The 27599-nt window shown below is 44.5% G+C and overlaps 1 protein-coding gene and 1 non-coding gene across 2 annotated transcripts in view; one reads left to right on the top strand and one right to left on the bottom strand.

Moving 5' to 3' along the window:
• Nucleotides 1–27599, bottom strand: part of Alg9 (ALG9 alpha-1,2-mannosyltransferase) — a 59585-nt gene that overhangs the window by 12473 nt on the left and 19513 nt on the right. Inside the window, exons 9-14 of the mRNA XM_028783796.1 lie at nucleotides 23540–23662; nucleotides 21528–21682; nucleotides 18075–18204; nucleotides 17138–17285; nucleotides 14595–14724; nucleotides 988–1118 (exon numbers count right to left, since the gene is read on the bottom strand). Of these exons, the coding sequence (XP_028639629.1) occupies nucleotides 988–1118; nucleotides 14595–14724; nucleotides 17138–17285; nucleotides 18075–18204; nucleotides 21528–21682; nucleotides 23540–23662 (817 nt within the window). The remainder of the gene's footprint in view (nucleotides 1–987; nucleotides 1119–14594; nucleotides 14725–17137; nucleotides 17286–18074; nucleotides 18205–21527; nucleotides 21683–23539; nucleotides 23663–27599) is intronic.
• Nucleotides 19365–19506, top strand: LOC114635161. The gene has a single exon (XR_003713417.1). It is a non-coding gene; the product is annotated as a small nucleolar RNA SNORA48 (small nucleolar RNA).

A 27599-nucleotide genomic window follows, 5' to 3' on the forward strand; every position in this document is an offset into this window, starting at 1 on the left:
ACCCTCACACCCCCAACTCACACTTACAAACACCCTCACACCCCCAATTCACACTTACAAATACCCTCACACCAATTCACACTCATAAACACCATCACACCCCCAATTCACACTCATAAACACCCTCACACCCCCAATTCACACTCACAAACACCCTCACACCCCAAATTCACACTTACAAACACTCACACCCCCAATTCACACTTACAAACACTCACACCCCCAATTCACACTTATAAACACTCACACCCCCAATTCACACTTACAAACACCCTTACACCCCCAATTCACACTTACAAACACCCTCACACCAACTCACACTTACAAATACCCTCACACTTCCAATTCACACTTCCCATCATTTTCCTTATCATTAATTCTGAGGTCCTTCTGAAGAGCCAGCCATGTCCTGGCTTTATTTTTAAATCTTCACTAGATTTGCCAGGCATGATGCAGCACACTTGCAGTCTAGCATTTGGGAAGCTGAGACAAGAGGATAGCCACAAGTTCAAGACTAGCCTGGTCTACCTATTGAATTCCATGGCAGCCCTGAGCTACAAAGTGAGATCCTGTTTCAAACAGCCAAAATAAAATCAAGTAAGTCCTACCCAGTACTTGCTGAGCTTCGATTCTGAAAACTACAGACACAAGCTCCTGAAGGTACACAGTTAATCTTGTTAGCGATGTCAGAACACTCAGCTAAGACAGTTAAAATCCGTTACCAAAACTAATTAAAACCTTATTTGAGTTTCCACAGTAGACCTACCTGTACTACTCAGAGCCTTTCATTACGATAATAATAGAATGTACTTTGCATTCCGAGGCCTCAAGAAGAGAATACTTTTAAAATTTCTCAGTACACATGGACAAAACTGTAAGATGCCTTGGAATTAAATAAAAAGGAAATAAGAGTTACTCAAGACAGCCAGGGCCTGGATCCTCAGATCCAGCATTCATTTTTACATCTCTCACAATTGAACCACATACCTAGATGCATCCAGGAATGGTCTGTGGGCCAGGCTGACCCAGTCTTCTCTGTTGGATGAGTAGTTTGGCTCCCGAGGTGTTTCTCTCACAGTGTCCAGATCCACTAAGTAATGACATTTGCTGATGTCAATCTGAAACGAAAAGGGTCAGCTCTCCATCAGTCATTGTGAAGATTTCTGCAGACTAGGAACCCAACCACAGCCCTAAGAATTCCCACAAGGTGGTAAAAGAACAAGCACCCAAGCCAAGAAGCCATGTGCTTCTTCTGCTCTGTAAACACACGGGCTATCACTGAGGCTCCTGGGGACAGCATGTACTTGTTGTGGGTGGTCTTCAGCTAGTCTATGTTTTTAGGTCCCTCTAGCCCATAGACACTTATGAAGTCAATTCAAGTGTCCAGCTTCTCTAGAAAACCTGTCTTGTGCTCACCACTACTCCCTTCCCTCCAGCTATCTTACCCTAGAGATCTAAAGGGCATGAATAACAGAGGTATCAATCTGTGAGGGAGCCCTGACTCTCCTGAGGGAGGCTACAATTGCACTGCACCTTATAACAATACAACAAGATCATGAGCTTCTCCTGCAAGTCAACAGACTGGACAGAGACATCGATGGAACTGTCTCCACACCAAGGCTCAGTCCAACTGAGGAAGTACAGCCGCAGGGCTGAGGGGCAGGAAAAGTACAGATCACACAGTAGGAAGTTAAACAAGGGCGGGGCTTATATAAGATTTCTTAGGGGGCTGGGCTTTTCAGGGCAGAACATTCCAAAGTGAGGACTTCAAGTCCTGAGTTGAAGGGTTTTCCATGCTCAGGGACTGGTGGGGTTTTGTGGGAAGTTCAGGGACTGGTGGCTTTTCCACCCTCTTTTCCGTGCATTGGGCCCATGGGTTGGATGGGAAAAACTTCCCGGCTGCAGGTGCCTTTGGTGAAGCACCAGCCATCACTGCTGAGCCACTTGAGGAGGCTGGAAAGGCAGTGTGGCTACCGTGGACAGCTGCAGGCTGAGGTGTTTTGACAGGCGCCACCATTTTGACAGTTCCTGAGGCTTATCTCTCAGGGACTACACCCTGGGCTCAGCTTGAAATTCCAGCAATCCCTACCCTGGAAAACCGGTTTGCCCAAGAAACCCTATAAAAGCCTGTCTCTGGTTCAGTTCCCTGCTGTTTCTCACCAGAGCAGGGCAGTCGCCCTCCAACATCTCTCTGGTGTGAGGTTTGTTGTGCAGTGTGACTCCGTGGTATTCCTTGCCTTCCAACTGCCAAGACACCTTTCCTGGCCGCCCTACTTGGAACCTTCTCTAATTGTCCTAAGGACATGGGTATTCCCCTCAGAGCTGTGACACCTCTACTGAGGAAGGAAGCCTGTCCCCTCAGAGCTGTAATACTTGGCACATTAATAGGTATTTCAAAAATCTCTAAATGAACAACTGAAAAAGTGCTCCATTTCACTAGTAAGCAGAAAATGTAAAGTTAAATCACAATAAAATAAAAATTACAGTAGAAAATGTTGGCCATCATATAAAGCAACAATTATACATTAGGGTACTACAAATTTTTAGAAAACTATTTGATAGATCTACCAAAACAGAAGATCTGTATTTCTTATCATCCAACCATTTTTGGAAACCATAATTCAACCTCACAGAAATCCCTGAGTCCTTAGGACATTTCAAAGAGGTTCAAAGTATAGCTGGCAAGAGGGCTCAGTGAGTGGGGATACTTACAACCAAGCCTAAAGACTTAAGAACAGACCCCAGGAGCCAAATGTAGAAGCAGAGAACTGACTCCCTTAAGTTGTCTTCTGATCTCCACATGTATGCCATGGCACATGTGTGCCCACACATGTACACAAGCAACATATGTGCACACATTAAATAAATAAATAAATACATACATACATACATACAAACATACATACATAAATACATGAATGGAAAGAAAATTTAAAATAAAGACAAAAGCAAGAAAACTATTACTATAAAAGTCAGCAGGCTACCTCAGTGATGATGTAGACACAGTCAGAGGGATCACTGGGAAAACCCTGGGTCTGGGATTCATTCTAGTTCTTGTCTTAGGAAATGTCTTCACAGGTATGTCCTCTTAAAACAATTAACCGTATGTTAACACTTTGTACATTTAGGTTATAGGTTATACGTGAGGAAAGACTTTTTAGAGTGCGCATAAGAGCAACCTGGTTTTCACTGGCTTGCAGCCAGCTGTTCTTTTCCAACTTCTACCCCAAAGCAATGTGCATCTTGTCTCCCAGGATGATGTCTATGTAAAAAAGACTTGAGTCTTATATCTGTCTCTACATATGGGCTATTCCTCCAGGGGAGAGAAAGAACACTGAGAATTGACGTCAGACCCAATTCCGTTCCACATAACTCTCTCAAAATGGTCCTCTGCATAAACATTGCAGGAAGTAGACTTCTTTCTTGTGTGTGTCTGAACACCCACTCGGCAGCTCCCAGGCAATTGTAAGAACATTTATCAATTTTTTGAAGGCTTTCCAATGGCATGCCTCTACTTAGGGGAAGTAGCAAAGGGTAGAGGCTCTGATGGCCTCATGCTCTATTAGACTCCTTCCCACAGAGAGTCCAGACCTGAATGGTTACAGTCTCTTACCTTTAGTCTGACCTTTCCCTGCCCAGTACACCACAGGTCTAATTACCAGGCTGGCTGGTACAGTCTCCTGCAGCCAGAGATGGCAACTAATTCTCTTCCTTCTAGCAGTCATCTTGGGCTGTACTCATCAAGTCATCCCTAAGGAGATCATAAGTAAACTAAATTCTAAGTAAAGGTCTTAGAAAGAAATCAAAGCAAAGCTGAGAACTAAAACCCAGGACAAAGGCCTCCAGAAGCAGGGCTTAAGTCTGATCAGGCAAGTTCTTCATTCAAGGGAAGATAAAGTTATTAGAAAAGAAACTTTAAGCCTAGTGGTGGTGGTACACACCTTTGATCACAGCATAGGGGAGGTAGAGGCAGGCATATCTCTGTGGGTTTGAAGCCAGCCTGAGTTTGAGGCCAGCCAGGTCTGTAGAGCAAGTTCTAGGACAACCAGGGATATACAAAAAAACCACATTGGGTTGGTGGTGTCAGGGGAAGAAAAGAAAAGAAACACCGCTCCTCTCTGGTGAGGGCCAGTGCAAGGTCCAGGGAGGATCAGAAAGCATCTCCGCATATATCACAGATCTGATCCTCTAATGTGACTCAGAATCTCTAATAAGCCACTGCAGAAAAAGTCTATATGGGTGTAAGAGAATATGACATAGAAATCTAATGTCCTACAATATCCAAGACTAGCATTAAAGCTGAAAAAAAACTAGACGTTTCCCACAGCTACAATGCAGATGATGCCAAATTACCAAGAGACCGAGAAATCAAAGAGTTAACAACTGTCGAGGCAATTTGCTTCTTATCACTTTCTGCCATCACTGTCCTTGCAGATTGGCTTACTACTGCCTTCAGGTTGGACACTGTCAAGCAATGTATGGTCCCATGCTCCTTGGCATGCTAACCGAAACCGGCAGAGCGTGACAAAGGTGCTGATGGCTACCCGACTTGGGCAGAGAAGCTGCCACACCTTGGAGATCTTTGGGCTTGCACCTCTGTGGATATGATAGACTCACTGGCAGATGACAGACTGGGAGGTAGATGGCAAGTAGGTAAGGATAGCTGCTAGATGACAGACAGACAACCTCAGTGGCAGACTTTGCTGACGAATGACAATTGGGTTCTGCAGGTCAGAAAGGTCTCTGGCTTTTCTTGCCACACGAGCCATTCAAGTGTCCATCCATTTCATCTACCTACTCCCCGTGACAGTGCTCAGTCTCTTCCACGGGGAACTTTCTGGTTTACAAGCTGCTCTCACGAGCACTTCACTGTACTTTACCTTAGACTCTGAAATTCCTTCACCTATCTTTTTTTTTTCTTATTTTACTTATTTACATTTTAAATGTTATCCCTCTTCTGGTTTCCCCACCACAAACCTCCTATCCCATCCCCCCTCCCCCACTTCTATGAGGGTGCTCCCCCACCCATCTACCCATTCCCACCTCACCGCCCTAGCATTTCTCTACACTGGGGCATCGAGTCTCCACAGGACCAAGGGCCTCCCCTCCCACTGATGCCAGATAAGGCAATCCTCTGCTACATATGCAGCTGGTCCCTCCATGTGTACTCTTTGGTTGGTGTAGAGACCATAATCCAGAGATTTGGCACTGCCCTCAATTCAGGGATGGGGCCACCTACCCATCTCAAAAATATTAACCCAGAATTATTTCTGTCTGAAGGAAATGCAGGGACAAAGAGTAAAGCAAAGACTGAAGGAAAGGCCATCCAGAGACTGTTCCACCTGGGGATCCATCCCATCTGCAGACACCAAACCCAGACACTACTGCTGATGCCAAGAAGTGCTTGCTGACAGGAGCCTGGTATGGCTGTTCCCCAAGAGGCTCTGCCAGAGCCTGACAAATACAGATGTGGATGCTTGCAGCCAACCATGGGACTGAGCATGGGGACCCCAATGGAGGGATTAGGGGAAGGACTGAAGGAGAAGGGGTTTGCAACCCCATAGGAAGAACAACAATATCAACCAACCAGACGCCCCCCCCCCCAGAGCTCCTTCACCTATATGAAGAGCCTCTGACACAGCAGAGCTTTCCTTCTCCTCCGGGCTTGTTGTCCCGCCCTGCTATGCACCCGTGTTCTCCTCCCTCACTGTATTTCTCCTCACTCTATCTCACGTACGATCACTCTTCCTACTTTGCCGCTTCTCCCTCCCTCTTCTAGTGTTATTAATACTTACCTTTAAGCCTTCCAACAACTTCCTACTTTACACCCTTCATGACCTCGGCTCTTCTCTTTATAGTTAGTCCTTACTGGGGCATAGTTTTTACTGTTTTTATTATATACAGTATCTCATTTGTTTTCATTTAGAGATTTGCATTGCTACTGCAGTCTGCTTATTCTTCTCAAGACAGAAGTGGGGCTTGATCACAGCAAGAATATTCACAAAGGCAGGTAAGTATCCACCCCAATAGACAAACCATAACACAAAATAAGAACACAAGGCAACATGACTCCTCCTAAAGTTCCTAACTGTCCAGGAACCCAATCCAAAGAGATCAAAATGGTTGAAATGTTGGCCAAAGAATTCAAAAGTAGAATGTTTTAAGTAACCAATTACTTCAAAGAAGACATGAATAAACAAATTAAATTCAAGAACTAGATGAGAAAGCAAAGAAACAGAGAGGAGGAGGACTTCTATATATAAAAGGAAAAAAATACAAAGAAAAGAAGTTCTGCAAACTCTGAGTTTGAGGCCTGTAGTGAGAATTGTGGTTTCTTCAAAAATCCAGTTATGTTACGCAATTATGTTATTGTTTTAATTCTAGTTATGGGATATGGGGCTGCTTCATATTGTCCAGAGCAGATGACTATGATTTGTCTCGTGCTCTAGGAGGGGCATGATTTTTGCCAGCTGCGGGGACTCTTAAGAGGGTATAAATGTGAGAGCCAGGAGAGGGCCTGTGGAGGCTGCTGTCCCCACTGCTGCTGGTCCCCGCTGCTGCTGGTTCCTGGTGTTACATTTGCTGCTTGTGATATTGCTTGTTTGCTGGATCGCTAGATAGATATCCTGATGACAAAGACTGGACTTGCCCCTAATAACCTGACACCTCTAATCAGCAGGTAGTAGTTTAAAGCGATCTATGCCCCTTTCCCCTCTAACCTTCTTTTTCTCACTTACCTAATGTTGGGGGGTTGGAAGGGATTGGGGTAGAGAACAGTAGTAGATAAAAGAACCCAACAAAGTAGCCCCAAAAGTCCAATTACAGAGGCCAGCCTGGTCTACTGAGCAAGTTCCAGGATATCTACTGCTGAAACAAACAAACAAACAAACAAACAAAAAAACAAAAAACAAAAAAACCCTCCAATAAAGGGTGAGAGTTGTGCTATCTGGGTTTAGGGTGTAAGTCATTAGAGTCAATTTAACACTGTGCTCACACAGCACAATAAGAGCAGTAGGCTCTCCCTAGGTCCCATGACCAGCCCCAGGCATGAGCTGTCTTGTGAAATGAGCTGTGGATCAAGTAGACAGCGGTTGGTTACCACTATAACATCTGTGCACTATTGCGCCCCTGAGCCTATCTTACCAGACCACTCACTACTGGGTTCTCAGCCTTCACATCTGGATAAGACTACTGACTGCTCCATCAGCAGCACTGGAAGGGAATTTTAAAATTCCTAAAATCAAATTGAAACAAAAGCACCATTTCTCAGAAAAATGAAAGATACAGCAAAGGCAATTCTAAGAGAAAATTTGACAGTCACAGGCACTTATATTAAAAAAAAAAAAACAGAGAATACAAAAGCAAATAAAATAGTTTCACAATACAACTGAATGTTTCCAGAAAGTAATAGGCCAAATCCAAAATCAGTACACTGAGAGAATGTCAGACCTAAAATTAATGAAAAAGAAAATCAACAGAAAGGACCAACAAAACAGAGGTGATTCTCCGCAAATAGAAGATGGACAGCCATTAGCCAAACCAATCAAAAGGAAGAAAGAATATTCAAACTAATAACACCAAACTAAAAATGAAAGACTAGGCCTGAAGAGTTGGCTCAGGGAGAGATATGTCTTCTGTGACTTCCTTCTGGTTCTACTGAAGAGCGGTACCAGGGAGGGAATCAGGGGCCGTGCACATGTCACGTTCCCCACTGATGAGTGACTGCACTGTGCAAGCCCTCACTTCCTCATCCAGACGGCTCTGGCTAAACTTTAAAGCCAGGCACAGACTGGTTACAGTTTTTCTGTCCCCCACACAGCCTTGTTCAGTATGTATTTGCCTTGCTAACTACATATTTGTTGACCAGTATTTTTAAACACACAAGCAAAAATTTACCACATTGCAAGAAATATAAACTCACAGGTAAAAATTCACCCAATCATTACAAATGATAAAAATGTCAATTTTTTAAATGTCAATACCACGGACAGTATGGAAATAATTCTGGAGAATTTTGAATGCTGTTCAATTAGGTTTTTAGTACCTTCCAATATCATACAGCATAAAACACAGCTACTTTGAATCCACCTACTTTGATGACCAAGAATGGTAACAATCAGCCAGGAAACCAACAGGGAATTCATTTTCTCCTCAACTAAGAATCCAGGAAGATCAGCAGAATTGTTGAGAGAAAGAGGAGAAGAAGGATCTGATTATTTCTGTTTATTGATAAATATAGTATCAGCTACAAGTACCTGGCACAAAGGAAAAAAAGAGCTTCAGAAAATGAAAAATTAAAAAAGAAACCTTAAGAAAGTAATACTCAGCTACTTATGCTTGTGAGTGATATTGTATCAAAGAATGCTTCATCACAACATGAAACACTCACGTAAGAGGTGTGAGAACATGGGGGAATCCTGAAATCAAACATCTTATCTAGGACTAACCTGTGTCAAGTCACAACGACTCTGAGCCTCAGTTCTTTCACTCACAAAATGATGAGAGTGTGGACTCCATACTAAAGTAAAGTTCCCTTCCAAACCCAGTTACTGTCTACAGAAAAAAAAAGTCAGGAGAACTGTGACTCCACAAACAGTGCTGCTCGGCTTGTTTTTAATTTTTTTGCATTCATATATGTATGTATATATGAACGTATATGTACATGGATATATGTAAGGATGGATGTATAGATAGATGGATGGATGGATGGATGGATGGATGGACAGACAGATGGACACATTTACTTATTTCTTCATTGAGAGGGGAAGAGTGTGTGTGTTCAGAGAGGACATCTGCAGGATCAGTTTTCTCCTTCCATCAAGTGGGTCTAGAAATGGAACTGGGGTTACCATGCTCAGCGGCCAGGACCTTCACCCTCTGAGTCATCTCGATAGCACAGTGCTTCTCTTTTGATACTCATTTTGAAAATATAAATTCACACCAAAACAATGAAAATAATGAGGAATACTTTGAGCATAATTTGACTATTAGATTTGCTTATGCATGAGAAATCCTAAGTAAATGCAAAAAAACTGCATGCCATTGAACCAATCAATCAGTGCACACACCATGCAATCACCCATCTCCAGCCCCTGAGCTATGGGTGATGAGCCCCTTGATGATGCACCTCTGGGGCTGTGGCACGCCTGGCAGGACCCCTCACTGCTGCACAGATCCCATCTCAGCCTTACAGTCAAGCACCACACCCGCTACCGCACATATGGCCTGTAGACATCCAGCAAACATAGACCTGTAGACATCCAGCAAACATAAACCTGCACTATATCTTTACTGGGATCAGATCACATTTCTTCTTTCCTTCCTTCCTTCTTTCCTTCCTTTTCTTTTTTCCTTCCTTTTCTTCCTTTTGCCTTCCTTCCATCCCCCCTCCCTTGCCATCCCTCTCCCTCGCTCCCTTACCCTCCCACCCTCCCTTTCTTTTTTTCTGAGACAGGGTCTCATACATCCCAGGTTGACCTTAAATGTGCTAGGTAGCCAAGGATGATCCTGAGCTAACTCTCTTGCCTCCCCCTTCCAAGTTACCAAGATGTGTCACTGTACAGTGCTAGGGATCAAACTCAAGGCCCTGGAGATGCCAGACAAGCACTCCAGCAACTGTTTATTAACAAACTGTTTTAAGTATTGTGGCCCTAATCCCACTCCCCATCAATTTTGTGGGTTTTACTTCACTGGCACTTAGCTATTCTATGCCATCTTATAACTGAACTGTCTCAACTGGTGAATGGGGAAAACTTTTTATTGACCAATTTATTTCTTGCTAAGACAACACATGAGCAACACATCAAACCAAAGTCAGAGAAAAGCATTTTTCTCTAAGCTTCATCCTCAGTAGCTGTCCTCTCCAGTGCCTAGCCGTCGTCTGGATAAGTCTAAAATCAGATCCCATGCTTAAGAGCCAGAGTTATCATTTGCTTTGAAATAGTGAAAAAAAAAATCTGAATTTGTCAAGAAAGGCAACACTGAATGTGTCTTTTAAACTCAGATCTAGTTTCTAGTAGAAATCTGGGCATGACCCACTAAGACCATTTAAGGCAAAAACAATTCTTTCTGCTACACAGTTGTGACAGTGTACTAGAAATCACAGCATTATCACAAACCCCTAATTCCTGATAAACTGAGGCCGGGGAAACAGTGAAATCGCAGGAACCGCCCACCTCCCCTAGTTTCCATGAAGACAGACATAGGGAGAGATTGAACCATTTCTCTTGGACTCTGAGAAGACTAAACCCTGTCACAAGAGCCAGTGACCCTCCAGTAGACAAGCCCCAAGCTGCCGGCTGTGATGCACTCCTATAACCCCAACATTCTGAGTTCAAGCCCAGGCTGGGCTACACAGCAAGACCCCGTTTCAAAAATGCAAACAAGGGCCAACATCAGTAAAGAAGTCATCTTGCTGGCAAGCCTGATGACCTGAGTTTGATCCACAAGACCCACACGCTGAAAGGAGAGCACCAACTCCCAAAAGCTGTTCTCTGCCCTCTATATGGGCACATACACATAGAGAGTAAGTCCAATAGTGATAGAGAAAAGGTAAAGCAGGGCTGGAGAGATGGCTCAGTGGTTAAGAGCACCGACTGCTCTTCCAGAGGTACTGAGTTCAATTCCCAGCAACCACATGGTGGCTCAAAACCATCTGTAATGAGATCTGATGCCCTCTTTTGGCGTGTGTGAAGATAGTTACAGTGTATTCATATACATAAAATAAATCTTTTTTAAAAATGTAAAGCAAACAAACACACTCATAGTTAGCATGTTTTGCAAAGATGGGTGGCAGAATGGTGCTGTGTCATTCTATGACCCATGGCTGCTACCAAAAGTACACGCATGGGTGAGGGAAAGCGTGTGCCTCCACCAATTAGGCAAAGGTGTTTGGCTGTCACACTCAGAATTCTGCCACTATTTCTTAAATAATTAAACATGACCAAACCCTTTAAAAATAAGTGATATTTTGTTTCTATATAAATGAAAATACATATAGAAAGAAGGAAAAGAGACAGAGTTAGCCTAGATTTCTCAGCAAGTAAAGGGCTTGCTGTACAAACCTGATCACATGAGCTTAAGTGCCAGGCCTTAGTGCCAGACCCACGGAAAGGAAGGAGAGCATTAATCACACAAAGTCCTCTGACCTCCAATAAACAAAAGATAAAAGCTTTAAAGGGTAAAAGAAGAAAAACCACTTCAACAGTAATGGTGGCAGTATCTGGGCAACAAAATGACTTTTTTCTTGGCCATGGCTGTCATTATTTTACACAATGAATATGTGTTGCTTTTATTGTCAGGAAAACAAATCTTTCTTTAAGTAGCTAGCTCCAAGAGATGAATCTCTAGTTCTACTCACATGGAATCAACAATAAGCCATCAAAGGTTCCTACAAATTCCCAAAGGTCTAAAGAGCACAGCCTGGCTGTGGAAGGCACTTTGCCTAGCACACATGAAAACCAGCTGAGGCTATAGCACAAAGGGGTCTGTGGGAAACTCTCAACTACAGGAACATGGATAAGCTCAGGGCTGTAACCAAGCACCCAGCAGATCTGTGGGCTTGCCTGTCTTTGCCTTAAATAGCCAGCATTTTAGTGACTCCTACTGGCACTATGAAAACCTTCCCCTCTAGGGTAAAGCTAATGTAGAGTCACTTAATCATATGTAGCAGTTAATGTCTGATAGCAGAAAATATAAAAATATGATCTAACCAAAACCAACTACTATAAATTTTATATCCAGCTTTCTCCCACCATTACTATCCCAAGGATGAAGAGGATCATGACCCAGGTTCCTAGCCCATTCCCTTCCTCATCTAAACTCTCATTTTCATGGTTTCAATAACCTTCATTAACAGAATATTCCAGAAATAAACAACTCAAAGTGTTCAGCTGCACACTAATAAGTATCATGAATGAAGTCTGCTGTGGCAGTTTGAATAAAAAAATGTCTCCCATAAGCCCATAGAAAGTGACACTATTCGGAGGTGTGGCCTTGTTGAAAGAAGTGTGTCTCAATTAATTTTCTGCTGCATGCCCGTCCAGATACAGAGCTCTCAGCTCCTTTTCCAGCACCATGTCTCTCTGCACGATGCCATGTCCTGCCACGATGATAACAGATTAAACCTCTGAAACTGAAGGCCAGCCCCAATTAAATGTCTTCCTTTATAAGGGTAGCTGTGGTCATGGTATTTCTTCACAGCAGTAAAACCCACACTAAGCCGTCTACCACGATGAGATCTCACAGTCCCGTGGGACACAAGGCATCTTTGTGTCTAGTGTCTCCAACTGTAGACACCACCTGCCCACTAATCTCCCAGCAGCACCTGGGTTATCAGATCCGATATCACAGCACCTCAGTGCTCACACTCATGTATGTAATGTTAGCTTCACTCAGCAATGGCTCTGAAGCACACAGCCGACGATGATAATCTGGAAATGGCAAAGAAGCCACAAAGTATTTCCTTTAAGTAAAAAAAAGCAAATTCTCAACTGAGAAAAGAAAAAATGTCTAATCTTAGGTTATTAAAATTTATACTACAGTAAAATATTTTGAGAAAATATACTGATTTTTATTACAGTATACTATTACAATTTTTCTACTTTGGGGGGGGATGGCTTTTCAAGACAGGGTCTCATTATGTAGCTCTGGCTGTCCTGGAACTTACTCTGTAGGGCAGGCTGGCATTGAACTCAGAAATCAGCCTTGTCTTTGCCCTAGTGCTACAATTGAAGGTGTGCACCACAATGTCCAGCTGTTGTTGAACTCTTAACGTGCCTAATTTGTAAATTAAACTTTATCACAGATGTTTGTACAAAAACATTATAGTATATCCAGAGTTCCATAGGTCCACTGGGGAATGCTAGAAAAGGAACTGGCAAAAGGCCAAGAGTAATGACACAGGAATGTAGACGCAGCACTCAAAAGGCAGGCGGGTCTGAGTTCAAGACCAGCCTGGCCTACATAGAGAGTTTCAAGACAATCAGAATGGCATAATAGAGAAACCTTGTCTCAAAAATCAGAGAGACAGAAAGAGAGAGAGAGAGAGAGAGAGAGAGAGAGAGAGAGAGAGAGAGAGAGAGAGAGAGAGGGAGAGAGAGAGACTAATTGTAATCCCTAGAATAACACCATCGGGCTAGCTACCAGGTTTACAACCCTATGTATATACTGTGCTAAACACAGAAGGGAGGGACAGTCTCCCACCTCACAGGACTCAGGCACCTCAGGAGGACACAGTGTAACAAACAAACCAGAAACAAGCAGATAAAGTAAAGGCGAGTAACTGGCTGTGCAGACACATATTTCATGCTCTTAACAGAAAGCCTGCTAAACAGGGAGGTGCATGTTCACTTCGTATTTGAAGAAGATTCTGATAGCATGAGGTGGGAGACTAGTACCTCAGGCATGGTCACCAACACAAGCAAAGACTGGTAAGGAAAAGACAGTGAGCACAGACAGACTGAAACGAAGAACTAGGGTAGGAAAAGATAACAGAAAGGAAGGAGAAAGATTCCGGCCAACTGTGGCTTTCTGTAAGGGAGCCTTAGTCAGAGCACTTGTGAGAAAGGCCTAAATAGCAGACACTATGCTAATAAAAAGCATTCTGGAGATGGCACTCAGCTGGCAGAGCCCAGGCCCAGAACATGCAGAGCCTAGATCCGACTTCCCGCACTGCATAGCCCAGGATGCTCACACAAGAGAAAGCTTAACCACCCTGAACTGGGCGACACACAGTCTGACGTGACAGCAGTCTGCTTCACAAGTCAAGGACAGGTCTCATTATGTGTATCTTGAGTACACAGCACAAGAGAACCTAAATTAAATACACAGACATCTAAGCTAGTACCTACTTAATAATAGGTTGCCCAAAAAGAATGCTTTCCAACTCTTTTGCCAAGCGGTCTTTTACCATCTATTACCAAGGAAGAGAGTGTTCTTTATCACTCTCACTTATTTACGTGCATGTCAAGGGAGTGCATGCACTCACATGGCACCACAGAGGACAACACTCGGCTTTCCCACTGAGCCACCTCCAAGGTCCGCTCTCACTTTTTAACATCAGAGATCCCACCAGTATCAAATGTCAAGAGTATTATCTTTCAAAAAGAGCCCAATAAAGTTCACAGCACCCTGGAGTGTGTGGAGGCAGAAGATCCCGGCACTGAGAGAGGCTGCCCTATGGGACTCACTATGAGAACAGGCTTTCTGGGTGTTCCTGTGCTAAAAGCACAATAGAGCAAAAGGGAGGTCAAAGGTAACCTGGTCACGTAGAACTCCACTACCAAGTATTTCAACAGAACAAGGAATGATGTGAGTTTCAATGTACTCAGAAAGACAGTTCTCTCTCATGAGAGACGCCCACCCCCTCACAACTTTCTCAGCTAACGGAACTGTATGCTTTCCATAGACAGTTAAAAGAGTAATTTGGAAAGAGACGGATGCCATTCACTCTCTCCATGCACACATTTCATCTCTCACTCTCAGCAATCACTTTCTGAGACGCTCCTTTGGTCAATGCTCCAATGTAACAATGCCTAGGGATCTGGGGTGAATATTTCTCTAGGCAGCCGCAAGAGAAGATTGGCAGCCCTTACGTATCTGGAAGGCTCCTCTTGGTTCAGGTCATTCATGTCAGTGGGAACCATCCTAGTGGCCAGTGGTCCCTCTGCGAAAGGCTTTGGTAGCTGACCTCTGAACTCGGATGGAATGAACTGTAGCTGCCAACTGTCAGAGACACAAAGGAGAAGAATGAAAAGAACACATGGTGGACATGTTGCTTAACACATAACCCTTTACCCCAGATCACCAGGAAAACATTTCACTTGAGGAAAACATGATTTCTGCTAGAACTTCAGTCAGCGGGTAGGAGCAGAGGTCACAAGTCAGTCTGAAGCCACCAAGAAATTTACAACTAAAGGTCTCTCAATCCTTTACTCAAGTCTCAGCTTGGAAGCTTGGAAGCTTGCAAGCAGACGGCCCACCACTGCACGAGTGTCAGAATGCCACTAACTCCCCAACGCAAGTGCACAGACAACAGTAATAGACTGTCCACCAGGAAAACACTAGAAGACTTTTTGTCTGGATAATCCTCAAAAGGCCTTTCAGCTATGGAACTATCTCAGATATAAAAGGCAAAGGCAAGGTCAACATTTAACAGACAGGTTTCACGTTAATCCTTAATGACTGATACAAAAAATCTTTATGTTAAAAAAACAGATAACAAGAGGCAGGCGGACCTCTGAGTTCGAGGCCAGCCTGGTCTACAGAGTGAGTTCCAGGACAGCCAGGGCTACACAGAGAAACCCTGTCTCGAAAAACAAAACAAACAAAAACAAAAACCAAAAAAACAAAAAACCAGGTAACAAAAAGCTTATCTCCAGGTGAGGGCTGCAGAGCAACATCACTGTCTCACCTGACTCCTTTTTCTCCTAACAGGCCAAACAGGAGAACCCCGGGAGCCCGGGGTTGCATGTCGCCATGTCTAACTCAGAATGCTGGTTCACCTTAATCACAGCCCTCCCAACTGCCTACACAAATCAATACGCCAGTTTACTGTTGAGTGGAAAATGATCTTTTCTGGGTCCATTCTTCCTGCTAGGGTCTCTATGCCACACTGTTTGAAGTGGCCTAATATCAACTGTAGAATGACAGATATTTGCCCTCAAGAAGATTGGATCTCCAACACCCAAATAAAAGCCGGGCATGGCACGGCTAACCCCAGCACAGCAGAGAGGACACACAGAAAGATTCTGGAAGACTTGCTAGTTAAAACCCTGAGCTCCAGGTACATCAAGAAGAAAGACCCTGTCTCAAAAAATAAAATGGAGTTGGGCATGGTGGTGCATAGCTTTAATCCCAGGATTTGGAGGCAGAGGCAGGTGGATCTCTGTAAGTTAAAGACCAGCCTGATCTATGTAGCAAATTCCAGGCCAGCCAGCCAGCCAGGGCTACACATTCGAGATCTTGTCTCAAAACCAAAACCAAATAAAAGCAGCAAAGAGCAAGCACACTCACTCACTCATTCACGCATGCATGCACGCACGCACACACAGAAGCCTAAGAACAAACTTCTTTCACAAGTCCTTAGATGCCTGTGACTAGAAGTGCAAACCACAAACCTAACCAGCTAGCCTAGTCTAGTTCTGGGTCATGAGAGACCTTATCTCAAATACCAGGGTAGACATGCTGAGGAACAACATCCAAAGCTGCCCTACAGCCCACACACCCACTTACACACGTGCACATGTGCCCCCCCACACACACTTACACATGGGTACATGTGCCCCACACACACCCACTTACACATGGGCATATGTGCCCCCCCCACACCACATATATACCTCCAAATAAAAAATTAATAAATCCTCAAAAAACAAATAAAGTCTAACCCGTCTTGCCATAGAATTGCTACTTCTTGATATAAATTGTCAGGAAAGACGGCTCAGAAGTTAAGAGTATTTTGCTCTTCCTGCAGAGAACCTGACTTCAGTTCTCAGCACCGACATGGATGCTAACAGCCATCTTGAACTCTAGGCTCAAAGGATCTGATGCTCTCTATCCTGGCCTCCTTGGGCACCAGGCATGCTTGTGGTACAAATTACGTACCTGCAAGCAAAACTCATGCATACAAAAAATAAGACTATCTTTAGAACTGACTAACTAACTACAATGCTGAGGCTTAGAGACTGGAGAGGCGGCTGAGTGGGTGAGAGAGCTAGCTGAGCAAGCCCAGTGGCCAGAGCACAGAGGCCAGCACCCATGCTAATACATCAGGCATCGCACGCTCCCTGTACCCAGCACTGAGGCAGGCGATCAGGAGGGTCCCTCCCCGCATTTCTTGACTTCTAGCCTAGCTGGAAAGACAAAGCAAAACAAAACCAGAAACAAAAAAACAAAAAACAAGGAGGCAGCAAGCTCCAAGAGCTCCAGGTTTACTCAGGGAGCAACTGCCTCAAACGGGCATTGAATGAGAGAGGAGAAGAGTCGAAGGCCATCTCAATTTTTTATGCACATGCACACACGAACGCACGCACGCACGCACACACACGTGTGCGCACGCACACACAGACACACATACGCCTTCCACACATACACTTGTGACATACACACAAACACTATGAATGAAAGGACCACTTACTTGTCAGGCAGAAGGAAGCTACTGGGAAATCGATACCATTCTTTCCCCACACAAACATTCACAGGCCTGCCTTCTGGGACAGTGTGGATCGTTGGGTCTGTGGCAATTCTGTAAAATTCTGGATATAAATCAAGGGGCCCGTGATATCCTAAAAGGGAGAAGAGTTCATAAAAACCAAAGAAAAGGTTCTAGCTTTTAATTCATGTTAATATTCCCTACAACCTACATGAAATTTCAAGTGTGAAGGCCACAGCAGCGCAGCAGGATGTATGCTCTAACACCACAGTGGAAACTTTATTTTGCCAAATATAATTTGCTTTCTTGTTCTTTCTATATATTTACCCTCTAAATTGTCTATTCTTTGGGCATGTTTTAATATTATGACTCCAATAACGATTAATAGGAAATACGTAACCATAAGAACTTAGTTCTAATTGTCATCACATATTTAAGCTTCATTACATTAGCAGCGGCTATTTTAAAGGAGGGAAAGAGGCTGGACTGATGGCTCAGCAGTTAAAAGCATTGATTCCTCTTCCAGAAGTCCCAGGTTCAATTCTCAGCACCCCCATGGCAGCTCACAACTGTCTATAATTCCAGTTCCAGGAACTCCAATGCCATCTCCTGTCCTCCACAGGCATCAGGTACCCATGTGGTACCTATACATTCAGACCAAATATCTATACACATAAAATTTAGAAACAAAAAGAAAGGTGTGTGTGTGGGTCAGTGCTATTGGCGGGAACATGTGTTGTGACATGAAAAAGAACAGAGTCCTGCGGTACCGAGGTCACATCCCACTCATTATCAGCCACAGTGACTTCCCTTTGGGAACAGCCTTTTCCCAGCATAAGCCAACTACATGGCACAAGTGAACCTGATGGTGAAGCAAGCTCTTTGTTTGTGAGTGTGGGTGAGACCCTCCCAGCACATCTACCTCTGAACAGAGCCACAGAGCGGGAGAATGACAAGAGCCCAAACAGGAAAACAGTTCCCAGTGCCAGCCAGTTGGATGTCACAGTGTAATGCTCCAGGCGATATCGTTGAAACACAAAGTGGTAACATTTCTAGAAGGAAAGGCATTGATAAGGAAGATACATAGCACCCCAGAAACAATGTGCATAGCCGTATGTCATCATAGAAACAATATCCACAGCCGTCACCATCATTGAAACAATAAACATAGTCACACATCACCACAGAAACACTGGGGAGGCAGAAGCAGAACAACAGCATGAGAAGGGTCTGAGCATTTGCAGACACTTGGTGTGGTACCCACTCCAAATTCAAAGACCAAAGCCAACTTCTTCAGTGCTGTCCACAGGTCAGCTCAGGCAGCCAACTTGCCAAGAATGAACTCTAGTGTCAGAGAAAAATGATGTGCATGTTTTTGCTAGTGCGTAAAGTTTCATTTATTTATTTTTTTCTTTTTGGCTTTTCAAGACAGGCTCTTACTCTGCAGCTCAGGGCAGTCTGTAATCCTCCTGCTTCTGCTTCTCGAGTGTGCATTATTAATGTGAGTCCAACATCTGGCATCCAATGACTTACTTTAAAATATCTGACTAAGATCAGTACTTAGATATGGCAATACTGACATTCTATGACAAAAGTTAAAAATGGTCTATACCTATACGCACACTTGTTACAATCACAACAAACTTGGTATAAGATGTGACACTCGAAAGTGCAAGGTGTCGTAATACAAGACGAAGGTTTGCAGCATTTTTAAAATATCTCACATGAAGTTATACTTCCATAAAGTTATATTTTAAAGCTATTCCCCTGATGGACATGGTGGCACACACTATTAATCCCAAACTAGGGTGGAAGAGGAAGATGGATCTCTATGAATCCAAAGCCAGCCTAGTCTACATACTATGCACCAGGATGGCCAGGGCCACACAGTGAGACCCCATCGCAAAAGAAAATATACTTTATATTTATTCTATAATATCAGCCTAACACATCCAAACCTTAAAACATGCCAAGTGAAGGCAAGTCATAAAAGAACACGTATTTGAGGATTTCATTCACATGGGATGCACAGAGCAGACACATTTCTATACAAAGGAAATTAGCCATAGTGTACTGAGGACATACAAATACCATGACAAAGGCGTGGGGAGCAACAGGTAAAGGGCATAGGGATTTTGAGATGATAAAAATCTTCTAAGCTGGTGGTTCATACATTTGCGAATATGCTAAAGCCACTAAGATACACACTTAGAGCCACCTGCAATGGGCAGAGACACCTTGTTGTTGGTGGTGTTCTTACATCAGTCAGGGGCAGAGCAGATGGCAGTCCTTTGTGCATCCTAACTTAATGCCTGGCTTAGTGACCAAAGCTGTTTTATGCCTAGGACTCAGAAAAATCAAATCAAGTCAAATCAAATCCAGGCAGCACAGTGAGGGAGGAAGATGACAGAAATCTGTGCTCAGCCACACCGAGGGCAGGGAAAGACACTCATAGACCTGCCCTCAGCCCTACAGCACAGGGGGGGCCATAGACACACAGAGCCCTGCCTTCCACCACACAGCACAGCGAGGGAGGAGGAAGACAGACCTGCAGTCCTGCACATGGCACACATGGGCAGAGACACCTGCTTGCCACTACACCATGCAACACAAACTGAAGATGTCACTCAGAGGCCTGCTAGCCATGTGACCAGCCTCCAGGAGGAGCCACCACAGTGTGTGAGTGTGTGGTGGTCTGATGGGAGAGAGAGAAGAGAAGCAGCCTGAGCATGATGAAGAGATGGAACTGGAGACTTGAAGGTGGAAAGCACTAGCCTATTTTGAGTGGCCAACCCTGCCTCCCAGGGCCCTGGTGAGGTCCCAAGTTGAGCTTCCCTGAGGACCATGTCCCCTGGCTATGCAGAAGCTGGGGTTGGTGTCAATGCCTATGAACCATGTTACACTTGTGAACAGATGTCCCTGGCTGGTTCTCCCTGGGGAACACGTGGATGTCCAAGAGCTGTGCAGAACTGGCCCCACCTCTCACTGGATGCAGCTCTCTGGAGAGCTAGCCCCATCTCTCATTGCTCACCAGCAGCAGCACTGGGAGAGCAGGCCCTGCACCTCTCCCAGGCAGCACAGTGGAGCTGGCCCTGGTGGCATGACTATGGGGGTGAAGCTCTCCTCTCTCACCCCCCACGACAGTCAGGAAAGCTGACCCTGCCACCTGTGTATGGCAGCATTGGGTGGTCTAGCCAAAGCAGTGCTGGAGAGCTCATCCTGGTGGTGCTGGTAAGGGAGAGCCAGAGGGCTGACCAGCTCAGCTACCACCCAGAGCCAGATCCAGGGCTCTGAGCTGGCCCACCTCCAAATCTATCATCTATGAACGGTTGGGATGCGCGCAAGAGCCAGTCCTGCTGATCCAAAGCTGCAGGATCTCCATGACACAGGGCAACAACAGGATCACCAGGAGGAGTCCTGCTGAGGATCCAATACTGAAGCCAGAGACCTCGAACCAGACCAAAGACTCACTGCAATGAACATTTGCAAGTGAAGATGTGTGGACAGAGGGATAGACTGTTAGGACATAGAGACACACTACAGCTTCCACGATGAGATGTTTTCTAGGCTTTGTTTTTGATGTGTGAGTGAGTGTGTGTGTGTGTGTGTGTGTGTTTCATTTGCAACAGCAAGAGCAAAGGGCAGATATGAGGGGACAAGGAGAGAAACAGGACACATGATGCAAAACTCAAAAAGAATCAATAATAAGTTTTTTTTTAAAAGATATATACTTGGAGAAAAACTGAACTCATACTTTATGAGTTCTCATTAAATCTGTTAAAAACAAAAACCTATCATCCTATTTTTTTTTCTGACAACTGCAAATGGTAGCAAGAGAGAGTTCCAAACTGTTGAGATCATAAACACACAGAATCTAACAAGTGTAAGACTATCTACCCGAGAACTGACCTGTGCCAGCTCTGAATCAGGATTACAAACTGTCCCATACTGCTAACTGTCTGATATAATCCCAAAGTCCCGGCCATGTCTGACTGACAGTCTGTGTAGCCTGTCCTAGTGCCATCATATGTTGTGGCCCCATATTATAAGTTAAAATATTAATAAATGGATCTCATTGACAGGAGACAAATGAACATTATAAACAAAATCAGCAAATAGAGTGACATGCGTCCTTATTAATACACAAAGCATCCAGAGTCTGCTCTGTACAGGTTTTAAGTTATGGATAGAGCTGCACTCTGTAATCTGTCTTTAAGTGTTTCTGCTGTTGCTGCTGTTGACTGACACGGGGTCTCACCGAATAGCACTGGCTGGCTTGTAGCTCACAGACATTCACCCTACCCTTAAAGTCTTACAAGAAATTATATAAGAAGTCAAACAAAATGGGGCAGACAAACGTTTCCCTGACACTCACCTGAAGTGCAGAAAGAGCAACAGCACCACAGAGACATATGAGTGGGTACACTGGGAAAAGAAACCGCTCCTCTTTGTGAGGCTGGATGAAGAAAATCATAAACCAAATGTACATTGGTGCCAAGGTGAGCCAGTACGGGTGTCCTAAACTCTGAACTGCAAGACAAAAAGACACTTCCATCATCGCATAAGAGAAAGATAATTTCATTTCAATTCTTTATTTAGATGTGATACTATGTCCTAGGACATCCCATAACATGTCTCAGCTTAGGAATCTACCCTCCTTCTAACAGTCTGGAGATACCAAACAGAAAGGAACACATTCCTTGAGTTCTTCCAAGAAGTCTAGAGCTTAGAGGGAGGATAGCAGGCTAGGTATGGTTAAAGCACAAGGGAAAGCACAGTCGATGGATAAGAGAGCTTAATAAATTCTAGCTGGGTAAACACGTCGTCTGTAATGCGTCCTGCACTAGTACTAAAGCCTCTTCAGACTAGCCAAACCCACTCTTTTTGAATAATCCTTTTATCCACACACCAGTGGGTTTGTTAAACTAGGCATGGATAAAAGGGGGGAGAAAGTTCACTTCTTGAACCCTTTGTCAGGCCCCAATCCAGAATGCTACATTTTGTTTTGCTGTCCAAATTGACTTCCAAACCCTTATTCTCTTGAGTGCTAGGACTGCAGGAATGTCACCACGCTCAGTAACACTGTTCTAGAGCAAACATAAAAATACTCTAAAAGGAAGTTTTCTGGCTATGTTTCTCTCTTTATCTATAATATGCATCTACTCTGAATCACAAAACTGGAACCAACATGTACTTAAAGAATCTGGAAGGAAGGAAGGAAAGAAGGAAGGAAGGAAGGAAGGAAGGGAGGGAGGGAGGGAGGGAGGGAGGGAAGAAGGAAGGGTGGTAAATACAAGACCATCGTTGACAGTGAGAGGTGCACACAGAATGCTGACAAAGGCGGACACACAGCGCCCCCTGCTGTCCATCATGTCTATAGCATGACAGGCAAGAGCCCTCCCAGGGTCTGATTTATTAGCTCCCCAGACCATTGGTGCAAGTGTACTCAAGCTCTCCTGACCTTGGCAGTGAGATGGCTCAGTGGGTAATGAGATTTGAAGTGGCACATAAGCTTGACAAGCTAAATTCAATCCCCAGATCCCGCCTCCCCAGAGTTGTCCTCTGACTTCCACATGTGTGCTACACATCCCTCCCTCCCTCTCTCCCTCCCACTCCCTCCCTCTCCCCACCCCCACAAATCATTGTCTAAATCTTTTTAAAGGAGTGAAGATCCCCTCACTGTCTAGACAGTTCATGCTTTCTAAACCATTAGCAAGAGCAGTTGAACAGGTGAGAGGGAAGATCAATCATCGGGTGTCAGACCCAGCTGAGATGTCGACAGCTAAGTCTTCCCAAGTCTCTCAGGAATCTGTGCTCAGATGTGTCTTCCACAGGGCAGGCACCAGATACCCAGCTCCACGGCTTGAGAACACAGCAGCTCTGAGACCCAGGTCAGGCTGCTCTCCTGAGCTTTTTCCAAATGTGTCTGTTTCCCCAGTGACAGCATAACCACACTGACCCCCTTCCTTTAAGACAGTGGTCCTTAGCCTTCCGAATGTGACCCTTTAAGACAGTTCTTCATGTTCTGATGACCCCTCAACCATAAAATTATTTTCACTGCTACTTCATAACTGTAATTCTGCTAGTTATAGATCATAATGCAAATATCTGATGTACAGGATATCTGATATGTGATCCCCAAAAGGGGCTGTGACCCACAGGTTGTAAACCACTGCCTAAGAGGCTACAAAGCTCCATTTTATTTAATTCAAATGATTAACCAGACCTTAACATGGGTTCCTGTAATCTACAAATGCAGACTGGGACCTCAGTCACTCAGCCATTTCCACAGAGAACGGAAACTACAGTAAGCAGATTCCCACTCACTGTATGGCCTGCTGCTGCTTGCTTTCTCCTCCCAAACCAACCCTGCCTTATGCCACTCACCATGGAATCTCTGCAGCAGGTACTCCATAAGAAGAGTCAGTGGCAAGACCAGAAGAGCCAAAGCAAAGGCAACATTGAAATTCAGAAATCCATTGATTAAGTAGAAATACCATGGTTCTGTACCTGAGGGAAACAGATGGGAAATCATTAGTGATGCCTTCAGCAGCCGCTACAGCATTTATAACTTCCTTACTCTTCGGCTCAAGTAACACGGACAATCCAACACTCAACTGAATGAAAAGCCACACGCCTATGCTTTCCCCAGTGCTCCGCCATGCACAGGAAGCACAAGAGCAGAGGATGGAGAGGCAGACTGGCGAAGATGCTGTGGATGTGCACTATTGGGTTTGGACTATTTCACTTTATTCTCATCAACAAGCATCTCATCCATCTCTCCTCCATAGAGGGTGCAGGACTGTTCTCTAAAGGAGACAGTGATGCAGTGCCAGTGCACAAGCAGTCTCTGAACTCATGAGAGCTCTCACACTGGACTCTCAGCCTCACAAGGAGAACACGTCTCTGTTCTTCATCACCCTGTCTCAAGTATTCTGTTACAACAGCACCTACAAACTCAGTCATTGCCTGTACCTACTCCCAAACGCCACACCCACTTGGGACAAACACTTTCTCTAATATTATTAGTAGCTTAAGGGCACAGAGCAATATTAAGCTAAAAAAAATCATAAAACATCATTTGAATTTAACTGTGGTTTCAAGCTTTGCATTCAATACGTGCAAAAACCAAACAATCAAACCCAATAGATAAACTTGCTTGAAGCTATGTAGCCTCTTGAAAAGTTCAACTCCTATTTTATACACACATAGGATACCATGTATTTCATAAGGGGAAGTAACTCATGGCCAGGGCTAGAGTACAGTTGAGTGGTAGGGTACTTGCCTAGCACGCATGAAGTCCTGGGTTCAGTCTTCAGTAGAACCTGATACACATACCGTAACTATGGATACATTTAATAAAAAGCAACAGCTCAGCATGGTTTTTTGTGTGTGGTTTGTTTGTGTGTGTGTGTGTCTGTGTGTGTGTCTGTGTATGTGTGTGTGTGTGTGTGTGTGTCTGTGTGTCTGTGTGTCTATGTGTGTCTGTGTGTATGTGCAGGGGCTCATAAAGGCCAAAAGAGGGCGTAAGATGCCTGGAGAACTGGTTCTCAACCTCAGAGTCAAATGATGCTCTCATAGGGGTCAAATATCAGCTATCCTGCATTTCAGATACTAACACCACAATTCATATTAGCAAAATTACAGTTATGAAGTAGCAAGGAAAAGAATTTTATACCACATGTATAATACACAACATGTATTAAAAGGCCAGGGCATCAGGAAGGTTGAGATCAGATCGGCATCCAACTGTAGGTACACGTGGTTATAAGCTGCCTGACTCGGTACCAGGAACCAAACTCAGGTGCCTCTACGAGGGCAGCAGGCACTCTTAACCACAGAGCAATCTCTCCAGCCTTGCCAGCTCCACACACCAACCCTGGCTACACATTATGATCAGAGACCCAGGTCCTGCTCGCAACTCAAAGAACTCAAAAAGAAGCAAAACAGCTGGGACACACCTCACTCACACTAGTTTTTATTCTGTAATTCGAACTCCTTAAACCTGAATGATAAGAACGAGCCCCCTCCCTGCACATTTAGCTGTTTTCTTAGCTGCTTTTCCTCCTGTCTGATTACTTCAATCAGGCGGTGAATGACACGTGTGGGTTTTAATCAGTGTGTGTTGTGACATCCGCCTTGTGCCATAGTGATTTCCTGCAATCAGCATTGCTTAAGAAGGGTAATCAGGAGGCAGAGAGCACTGAGAACAACCTGGTGTCTTGTAGCTTGCACAGCAAAAATAAGGTCATAAACTAAAATCATAACGCCAGTGACACTTGGAGGAGCAGGAGGGCTTGCTGAAGAAGGGCCCTGTTCAATCGTGTGCCACCTCTGGGGAAAGTTCACTCCTGCTCAAAGACAACTAAATAGTTAGGAACTAAATAGTCTGTCTCAAGCAGTTCATTCAGGACATCTTTAATCTCCCACCCATTAATCTTTGAGATGAATAAACCCTTTGGATGATTATAATTTTAATGTAGAAAAATGTTTTCTCTGGGTTTCAATTAGTAGCATCGTGTTTTCTAAACTAAATCCTTTAGGACCCAGCTTCCTGAGAGGTAAGCGTCCACTCTCTCGCATAACAAAGAGACAAGGGAACCTTTGCCTCACTGTATTTAACAAAAGTCTAGAAATCTGGGTCTGTGGAGAAAAGAAACTAGCCAAAGAAAATAAGGCCTTCTCTGTGCAGCTACGTCAATGCTAAGCACAGGTGGAGGGAGGCTGCCTCCTCTCTGATGCTTGCCCGTGCAGATGCTTCCATGGGGAGTGCCCCATTTTGAGCAACAGTCACCACCACCACTTACTATACCTCCTATGCGATCTTGATGAGCCCATACATCAAGTTCTCAGCTAGTCTGTGCACATTTCCAAATAGGCTTACTTCCCTGAAGGATGAAGCAAGCACTGGAGAAGAAGCCAAAACTGAAGAAAGGTCAACTGACCAAAAAAAAAAAAAAAAAAAAAAAAAACAAGGCAAAAGGGACAGAAAAAGATGAATTTTGAATTCTGCTAGCTGGTGCCCCTCCCCATACTCAATGGCTTACATGTCCTGACAGAGCGTCAGCTTCCATCTCAGGCTTTACCAGGCCGATGCTCACAAGGCTGAGCTCCAAACTGACAAGGCAAGAAAACACATCTCAGGTTGACAAGCTGAGCATTTGGGGGGAAGGGGACACAACAAGAGGACTCTGCAGCAAGCTGGCAGCAAGGTTGCTGCGAGGGGTAACTCGCCAGTCTCCCTCTGTAGGGAAAGTGCCTCAATTCCTTTCATTCAAATGACCTAAGGGAGTCTTCAGAGGAGCTGAAAGAAGGAATAACTTTTATCAATCCATGGACTGAATGATGGGGAACCTTTTTTGAAAAGGCCTATAATTTTATGTAACAGTGGGACCTAAATAATAGGTCTTACAAATGTCACATTGGCACCAAGAAGCCAAGATATCCAAGAGCAGAGGCTCCAGGACAACACTGCCTGCCAGTCAACTCTAAGCAGGCACCATCAGATCACCATGAAGCATCACACTTTGGCTTAAAAATAGAAAATGAGCACTGTAACAAAGGCTCCGGTAATAGGAGGGACGGTGACAAACATCAACAGTCTACGGGATCCTGACCTAAGGTGCAAAGCGTAGGTCTGGAGAAAACCCAGTGTTCTCTCTTCAGTCTCTCCCTTTGCCCGTGTGCTCCTCATGAGGAAGAAGTACCATCCACTCACCAGAGAGTAACATCTGAGAACCTGAAATCCTATCAGAGGCAAAAATCCAGTACTTCCTGACCTCTGACCCCCCACAGACATGTTCTGTCCATGACTTAGCAGTTTTAGTCTACACTGCTCTATATTTCCCGAATGCCAAGGTCTTTCTTTTTACCCAAACTCTTTGTCAACAAGGACTTGGTGGCACAATTATCCCATGTGAAGCACGCTCACTGTGGTGTGCGCACGTCACTCCATCATCCACACTGGCCAGGGCTCCTGGCCATCTTTCAGGCAAAATGTGCAGAACTTCCGAAGTGTAACTTCTCAGCCGTCCTTGGGTTGGACCTGCTGTCTACATCTTGTAACTCACGCTCTCAGACTGATTGTTATTATTCTATGTGCGTGAGTGCTTTACCTACATGTAGTCTGTGCACATGTGCATCCCTGGTACACGTATGCATCCTACGTGCGTGAGTGCTTTACCTACATGTAGTCTGTGCACATGTGCATCCCTGGTGCCTGTGGAGGCCAACAGGAGGCACGCCAGCTCCTAGAACTGGACTTAAAAGTTGTGAGCCACCATGTGGGTGCTGGGAGCTGACCCTGGGTCCTCTGCAAGAGCAGCCAGTGCTCTTAACTGCTGAGCCATTTCTCCAGCCCCATGCTAATTCTTTTTATGAGCTTATTATGTAACCTTGATGACCAAATCTCAGAGTTTTATGACGGATATTTTCAGTGGAGGAAAAA

The sequence above is a fragment of the Grammomys surdaster genome, unplaced genomic scaffold (assembly GCF_004785775.1).
Source record: "Grammomys surdaster isolate TR1022 unplaced genomic scaffold, NIH_TR_1.0 1164, whole genome shotgun sequence".
Taxonomy (NCBI): Eukaryota; Metazoa; Chordata; class Mammalia; order Rodentia; family Muridae; genus Grammomys; species Grammomys surdaster.